The sequence below is a fragment of the Dendrobium catenatum genome, unplaced genomic scaffold (genome assembly GCF_001605985.2).
Source record: "Dendrobium catenatum unplaced genomic scaffold, ASM160598v2 fragScaff_scaffold_943, whole genome shotgun sequence".
In the NCBI taxonomy this organism is placed as follows: Eukaryota; Viridiplantae; Streptophyta; class Magnoliopsida; order Asparagales; family Orchidaceae; genus Dendrobium; species Dendrobium catenatum.
The window spans coordinates 361,784-370,918 of NW_021319405.1; the positions used below are offsets into that span (position 1 = coordinate 361,784).

Consider the following 9,135-nt stretch of genomic DNA (forward strand, 5'->3'; position numbering starts at 1 on the left):
GGGCTTTTCCTTTTGATTATCCAAGCATATAGTTTATAATATTATTAATATTATTTCCTATTTTTTTTCCACGTAATATTAACTTTTTCATACAACAACAACATCAAGCCTTTATCCCACTACGTGGGGTCGGCTACATGAATCCTTTTTCTCCATTGTGTTCTATTAAAAGTCAAATTCTCATTTAAACCTAATAAAGAAAGGTCATTCCTAATATTTTCTAACCAAGTCTTTTTAGGTCTACCCCTACCTTTCTTAACATAAGTCAAATCTAATACCTCTACTCTCCTAACCGGGTCATCGAAAGGTCGTCGTTTTATGTGACCAAACCATCTAAGGCGACTCTCTCTAATTTTATCGTTTTATGTGACCAAATATTGTTCGGAGGCGAATCAAAATAATCGAGTCTAATTGAAGAAAAAATATTAGGTGCGGAGTGCAGACGGGGGAGCACCGTCTGCACACACACAGGGTACCAAGCGGTACCTAGTGGTACCCAACGGTACAGAATGGTACCTAGCTAGATTTTATACTAGTGTGCGGACGATTCTCCCCGTCTGCATTCTGCACCTAATAATTTCTCCTAATTGAGACTTCATATTTGACTACTTGAAAGGTATAAGAAGACTCTTTAGCTGTAAAGCTATCCATCCACATGGAGACAGCTCATAGCATCACAGATTAAGCAACGACCATGCTACAGTACAGTACTGCTCCAAAGAATTCATGAATAAATAAATAAATAATTTTCTCATGTATTGATGATGTGATTGTTTATGTATACGGCACATATACAAAAAAAAAAAAAATGCTAACGTGATTTCATGAAAAGTATATACGTATATTGTTTAAGGAGTGGAGTTTAAAATAAGGAGTTTGGTGATAAAGTGTATGTTTATTTTAATTTTGAGAATTATTATTTATTTTCAAAATTTGCTAATTATTATAAAGCTTTATGGTGCTTGTCAAAATATTTGATATAGTTAAAAATTGTTGCATCCTGGAATATTAGCAGCGGTAGAGAAATGCAAAAGTTAACATTTTAGTTTTGTACGACGATCCTGCACGCATACAGATAAAAAGAGATGGTGCAACATTTATAAGAGATATCAAGATTTTTACGTAGAAAACCTTGAAAATTGGAAAAATCATGGGGCACGACCCGGTTTAAATGATTCCAGTATTATTTGCAGTCGATTACAAATGAGGGAGGACCTTCCTTGGGGGAAGGCCTTGGCTTGGTATAATAAATATATTGTTGATTCTTAATTTGAAGTTTTCAACAATCTGGAGTATAATTTTTTCTAAAATATTAGTATACACATAAAATAAGTATACAATAAAAAATACTATGAAACATAAAGATGTGTCAAATGTTTGTTATCATCAAAAATATAAACTTGTGAGCAATGAGTTGCAACAATCTCTTCATTTTTTATGATGACAAATATTACTGATTGAATTTGCAAATCAAGTTTTATTTCTCTCATAATCTCCCCCTCATTAAGATAATCATTTTAAAAACAGGAAAAACTAAAACAATTTTTTTTATTAACAAAAAGATTTCTAAAACAAAAAATACTAGTGCGAAGCAAATACAACAGTACATTCTTTTCCTTTGACAATATCAAAAAGAAGAGGAGTACAAAAATATAAATAACAGAAAAAAAAAAGAACTAAAGATCAAACTGACCCTGATCAAATGAAGGTGATGTTATAGAAGAATCAATTTGAAACTTTTACAAATTTTTTTGGAATGAGAAATTCACATCTTGATTTTATTTAAAAACTTAATAAGTCATGAATTGACAATACATAATCCAGAAATGTTAGATATTCAAAATTTGTTAATCCTATTTCAGGTTCCTTCAAAGGCTCAAAAATTTTTTAAGTCAACATCTAAATCAAAGAATAAATTAGAAAAAGGAATACTAATCTTTTCAAAACTCCTTTCATGAAATATATCTAATAGAAGATTAATGCAAAAATTGGTGAATCTAGAATCATGATTTTCAAACTCAAGTATTGAAAATATCAATAGATATAAGAGTTTTCTTAAGATTTAAGAAATACATGAAAGGTAAGCAAACTTATTGTGAGCTCATTTTGTACCTCTTTATTATTTTTTGGTGTGCTTTACGCAACTTTTAATTGATTATTTTTTCAAATTTGATGTCATTGCACATTTTTTTAGCTTTGGACTCATTTTGTGCCTATTTTTTTTAACAATTATGCTTCCTTTATGTAATTTTAAAAATAAAAAAAAATCCATTCTAGTGACAAAAATGAACTGCTTAATTAAGAAAATAATAAGGTGGATTCAATAACTTGCAAAAGATGCCTATGAGATAGAAAAAATATGGGGAGATAAAAAAATTCAATTTTACATTTTAATTTATAATTTGATAAAGATTTTAAATCAAAAGTAAAATAGCATCTTTAGGAAATAAGATAGAGAGACAAAATCATATGTTTCCTTTCTTTCATTGTTTTATAGAAGTCAACCACAACTTATATAAAAATTCAAAAAAATATGAGGTAAATTTTTTATTTTTAGTAAAAATGATTTTTGAAAAATGATTTAATTATCTAAAGTGTATAGAAAAGAAAATGTAAAATGTGTGTGTGTTAATCAGAGTGATTTTACAAATAACAGAAAGAACATAAATAAACATATCCTAAAAACATAAAAAATTAAACATATTCACAAAAAAAATATCAAATTTCAGAAACAAAAACACAAACACACAAAAAATAAAAACAAACACAAATAAATTTTAAACATCATCTTGCTCATAATCTGATGATTCAAAAGCTAAGTCTACCTAGGAGGATTTTTTTTTTTATCGTTTGCCCTTATTGCAATTTGCTTATTTTTACCTTTTATCATTGCAAAAAAAAGTTTTTAAGTTCGAAGACTCATTTTTCATATGACCAAATTTTCTACACCCAAAGCAAATTATTTTAGAGGAGTTCTTAATATCCTTACCATTTTTACATTTATTCATCTTTTGTTGATATTGATGCTTGCGCTTTAGTAGCTTTTCAAATTTTCTCATTATCGATGATGTCTCCTTACTTTCATCATCTATTGAGTTGCTTTTCTCTATGTTGTCAATTTTTAGCACTATCATTTCACCTGCATCCAAAAGTCTTTGACACGTACACAGTTTGCTTGTGAGCAATGAGTGAGCCAATTAAATTATCAATAGTATAATCATTTAAATCTTTTGATTCAATTATAGCAATGACTTTAGCATTAAATTTTTCATGTAGACATTCGAATTTTACAAAAAAAAAAATCAAATAAAGGTAGTTTAGTGATCGAATATCTTTCTAATATGTTACGATTTTTAAAAGTAGTCATGATCATTTTCAAAAACTTGTTTAAACTTATAGTTTTGAAACAAAGCTTTGATAACATTTGTTGATTCTTGATTTGAAGCCTTCAACAATATGGAGTATGATTATTCTGAAATGTTAATTAGTATACACATAAAATAAGTATATAATGAAAAATACTATGAAACATAAAGATGTGAGCCATAATGTTTATTATCATCAAAAATATAAACTCGTGAGCAATGAGTCGCAACATATACATCATATGAAGTGCATTACATGATGAGACTTTGAAAAAATCATTATTGATATGTTTGTTTGGTCGATGAACTATAGTCGGCAGGCGACGGAGGTTAGAAAGACTGTAGTCTGGTGACTGTGCTCAAAGGGACCGTAGTTAGTGGGCGATAGTGATAAGAAAAGACCGTTGTCTGGTGACAGAGGTCGGAAGGACTGCAATATGTCTATGGAGGTCGGAAGGACCATAGTCAGCTGGCGACGGAGGCCGGAAGTCCGGCAACAGGCAGAAGTTCGGCGTCGGGTAGAAGTCCGATAAAAGTCCAACGACAGGCGGAAGTCTGGTATTGGGTGGAAGTATGACGTCAAGTAGAAGTTTGATGAAAGTCCAGCGATTGGAAGAAGTCGAACGATGAGTGGAAGTCTGGCGTCCGGCAGAAATCCGATGATGGGCATAAGTTCAGTGACGGGTAAAAGTCCGGCGACGAGCCGAAGTCCTGCATTAGTTGGTGGTTGGGCAGAAATCGGATGTCCGTCGAAAGCCGGGTAAAAGTTTGGTGACAGTCGGTGGCTGGGCTGAAGCCCGATGGTGGTCGAGGAGTCTGGTGGCAAGAAAACTCTTCATTATCTTCCTTCTCTTCTTGCTTGGGGGACCCCTTCTCCTCCCCCTCTTCCATGAGGAATGACGGGTCTGTTTATAATGTTCTAAGAGTGGCATAGCCAATAAATTGGAGGAAGATCAAGGGTAAACTGGAAGTGGTTTGAATGGACGGTCGATGTTGAATCCCTTGATCGTAGACTGTTTATTGGGCATTTGAATGTCTTAATGATATCAGAATTTGACGATCTTAGGCTTGTTGGATTTGTCTCGTTGAGCCACTCGATTCAATTATAAGAATGTCATGTTTGAAGATTGTTTGATAATCCAAATTATGGATTGAATCTTTCAAATGTGCTTCAGGTCCTTGATCTGGACTCATTTGGACTTGGATTGAGTCAAATTTGGTGTCGTTGGGTTCATATTTTCAAGACATTCAGTTCGCTGTAAGTTTGCTAAAATCAGAGTTCAGATGTTTACCGATTTAATTTTTTAAATTTCCAACTTGATTTTGCTTTAAGATTCGTGCCATAATTTTTTGATGATATATCAAAAATATTTATTTTTTTACAGTTTTATTGTCTGATGAAATATTTATGCGGGATAAGAGATATTTTATTATAATAATTGATATATGGTCAGTACAAACCTCTTGGCAGAAATTTGAATTGAAAATTACTTAAATTAAATTCAAGATCATATGAACTCTAATTTCAACAAATTTATAGTTGATCTAAATGTCTTAATGAGTCAAAACCAACCAAATCAAAAGTGTGTTTAATCTGAGTCTAAATGAGCTCAAGTTAAACACTCAAAGCATTATTAGAAACTTCACAATCACAATCATCATCAATGATCAGCATAAAAAATCATCACCATCTGTAGAATACTAAGAAGATTAACTCTAATATTGTATATTGTTGTTCGTCTGTGACCACCTTTTATATAGTCTATGTTTAAGAAATCAAGCACTCTTATTGGGTCTCAACTGTCACTTTGTAGATATGATTTCTATAATATCCCTCAAGGAAAATCAAACTTTTGTTTAATCATCCTCTTCTTCAATAGCGAAGAGGAGAATTCTCGTATCACTTACTATATAGTAAATATTTCAACTGTGTCAGCCCTCGTGATTTTTTTTCTTTTTTGGATTCTCTATTTAAAAAAAATTTAGATCATACTACTTTTATTTATACGTACTAAATTTTTGTAAAACACAGAGATATAAAATATACACTTCACCTACTTAAAATTTTTAGCACATAACAACAATGTTGTATGAAAATCTAATGTACAAAAATAAGTTGAGAGCTGCACATATGATATAAGATTTTTTTACATAAATTTTTGTATAAGAGAACAATGGAGAGCCGTAGCCGAGTCCAAACAATTTCTCTAGTGAAAGTCAATAATTACCAAGGCATAACTACAAAATTCATCAATTTAATATAAGTTGACATATAGTGTGAAAGATATCACCTATGGTGGTATTACGAGAAGTCTTAAGCTATCAAAATTTTCATTTGATAATGTTATACAATTGACTTAGGATTCGTTTGAAACGGCTTTTTTATTGCTTCTTAAAACTGAGTTTTAACTAAAACTCCGCTTTAAGAAGTAATAAAAAACTCATCCCAAATGAAGCCTTAGTCTTCGTTTGGAATAACTTTCTTACTATTTCTTAAAAACAATTTTTTAGTAAAATTTTTAATTTTATACTAGAAAGTTGTTTTAAGATGCGGTAAGAAAATCATCCCAATTGAAACCTAAGGCTTCATTTAGGACAACTTTACTATTGCTTTGTAAAGCTACTTTTTAGTAAAAAAGATTTTTGAAAGCAAGAAAAAAATAGTGGTCTAAAGTTGTCCTGAGGTTTCATGAGACAATTTTTTATTGTTTTACTTTTCAAATCATAATTATAATTTTTGTTTGGTAGCTGTTTTAAAAATTTTTTAATAAATTTTTGTTCTAGGAAGTTGCTTTCAATAACAACTTTTTAAATTTTTTTTTCTAAAATAACTTTACATCTACCATTATAAAAAATTACAATCATCTTAAAGAGACTCTAAGAGTACCAAAGTATCTAAAACAATTGGACTAAAATCAATTAAATATTTGCATAATTTGAAACATCACGATAAATGCAAACAAACTTAGTGAACCTCAACTTAAGAATATCATCACACCCTTAAAAAAAATATTGAGAAATTCAACCATTAGCCTATCTAAAAAAAAGGTGGTATCACATAGACATCACAAAAATATAAAAAAATAATTGGCTAAAAAATTTTATGCCAAATAACTACGAATAATCAATATGTCAAAATCATAAGACAAAAATGATCATAAGAGGAAAAAAAATATTATTATTATATAACAATCCTATGATATGAGCTTTTTATTTTTGTGACGAGGAAGTACTGTTCTTAGGCCAGTGAAAATCCCAGTCGACCTAACACTCAACCCACACCAATTTACACGGGCCAACACTTAAGGCTTTCACTGTTTGCCAAGGGATTCGAACCAGGAATCTAAACTTTGCCCAACCGGCTCTTCACCACCCAGACAAACAGTGGTGGGTGATATGAGCAATAATTTCAGAAACCAACAAAAAAAAAGTAGCACATAACTAAAAGTAAAACCAAACAAACAGTACTAACCAAGAGGTGCATATTGCCCACTAAAATATAGAGCATTAATCTCCTTAGGGATTTCAGTAGGTAATCACTTTATCATCTTATTAGGATAACAATCAAGTCTTAGGCTTCATTTGGGATGGCTTTCTTACTACTTCTTAAAATAGTTTTGTAGTACAAAAATTAAAAATTTTGAATTAGAAAACTACTTTAAGAAGAATGAAGTATCACGCTTTGTTTGAGACGACTTTCTTACTGTTTCTTAAAGCAGCTTTCTAGTATAAAAATTTTGTACTAAAAAGCTGCTTTAAAAAGAAGCAAGAAAATCATCCCAAATGAAGCCTTTGTCTCTCTTGTAGAAATGCATTCCTTCTCAGGATGCCAAACAGAGGAGACGAACAATAAACAGAAATAATTGATCTTATTATTTTCCTATCCTTATTACAAATAGAGTAGGAGAATATATAGATACCCATAGCAGGGTGTTACACGTGGAAGCAAATGATTCGATTACAAGATTAATTAGAATAGTAAATAATGCAGTCTTAACATTCCCCCTCAAACTGACGATCGGGGACCAATAGTCAGTTTGGATCTCAACAGTTTGAACCAAGAGGTAGCTAATGGCTTGGTTAGGATGTCGGCGAGCTGATCAACAGTGCTTATCGGTAGCAACCGAATTGTATTGTTCATAATATGCTCCCGCACGAATCTTTGATCGATTTCTATGTGTTTCGTTCTAGCATGGAATACGGGATTATTCGCTAGAGCGATGGTGGATGTGTTATCACAGAATACATCAACCGGCTGCTGGTGGTCGATGCTAAAATCCGTTAGAAGGCGTTTGATCCATATAGTGTCGGCTGTTGCGGACGCTAAGGCTCGATATTCAGATTCTGTGGAGGATCGAGAAACCGTGGTTTGTTTCTTGATAGTCCAAGAAACTAACGTGTCTCCAAGAAATGTACAAAAGCCGGTTGTAGATTTACGTGTGACTGGATCCGAAGCCCAGTCGGCATCAGAATACGTCCGAAGCTGAAGACTGGAACGGGAAATAGGAAGACCGAACTCAAGTGTACCTTTAATGTATCGAAGAAGTTTCTTTAGCATAGCTGTGTGAATGACTTCCGGTTTATGCATGTGCTGAGACAATACATTCACTGCGTAAGCGATGTCTGGTCTTGTTAAAGTCAAGTATTGTAGAGATCCGATTATCTTCCAGTAGAGAAGGTCGTCAAAACAGAGTAATTCCTCCAGGTGCTGATCTGGAATTTTTGAAAAGGAAGGATTAGCAACCGAGTTGCATTTGTGCAACTCGGCTATATGAAGAATTGATTGAGCGTAAGTAGTTTGAGATAGAAAATACATATCTGGAGTGGAGTCAATCTTAATGCCGAGGAATTGATGTGCTAACCCGAGATCTTTCATGATAAATTTGTGCTTCATTTGCGCTATGAGGTCCTTCATTTTATTGTCGTCATTCCCGGTAATAAGAATACCATCCACATAGACCAATAGGTAGATTTGTAACTTGTCACGATGCAGGATCAGTAACGAAGGATCTGACTGGCAATGCTTGAAGCCAATTTGAAGGAGATAGTTTGTAAATGTCGTGTACCATTATCTTGGTGCTTGCCGAAGCCCATAAATGGCCTTTTGGAGACGACAGACATGTGTGGGTTGCGCCGAATCTTCAAACCCCTTGGGTTGTCTCATATAGACAGTCTCATTAATATCACCGTGCAAAAACGCATTCGCGACGTCAAGTTGATGTACATTCCAGCTGTGGAAAAGAGCTATGGTAAACAGAATTCGTATGGTAGGTAGCTTTGCTACCGGGCTAAAGGTTTTCTGGTAATCCAATCCGAATTCTTGTTGATTTCCTTGAGCGACTAGACGAGCTTTGAATCTTGCAATGGATCCATCAGAATTGTACTTGGTTATGTATGTCCATTTCGATCCTAGAACAGAGTCAGAGAGCGGTGGTGGAACTAATTCCCAAGTTCCTTGCTTTTGTAGAGCAAAGAATTCGTCGCCCATTGCCCAGTGCCACTCAAAATGTTTGCTTGCCTCAGTGTATGTCGTGGGATCCTGTTGGGATTGTTCTGTGTGAATAAGATTGAGTTGGTTCACAGGTTTTAGATTGCCTATCTTAGCTCGAGTAGTCATTGAGTGCTTGACAGGCAGAGAGGGAGCAGCAGAGTGATCCGAAGGATGGGCGACTTCCGGTGCAGGAACGGCATGCGCATTGGATGAGTTCCCGATATTGGTGAGTTCTGGAGATTGTCTGGTGTCCTGTTGTCGATGGATAGACAATGGTTG

General features: G+C 33.4%; 1 protein-coding gene across 1 annotated transcript; it reads right to left on the reverse strand.

The window, feature by feature from the left end:
• Nucleotides 1-7,371: 7,371 nt before the first annotated feature.
• Nucleotides 7,372-8,259, reverse strand: LOC110092334 (uncharacterized mitochondrial protein AtMg00810-like). Its single transcript, XM_020816840.1, has one exon. The coding sequence runs from the start codon at nucleotides 8,257-8,259 to the stop codon at nucleotides 7,372-7,374; it is 888 nt and encodes a 295-aa protein (XP_020672499.1).
• Nucleotides 8,260-9,135: the final 876 nt, after the last annotated feature.

Excerpts from the sequence above, each read along its gene's own strand:
- LOC110092334 (XM_020816840.1), bottom strand. The coding sequence starts at position 8,259 with ATGAAGCACAAATTTATCATGAAAGATCTCGGGTTAGCACATCAATTC.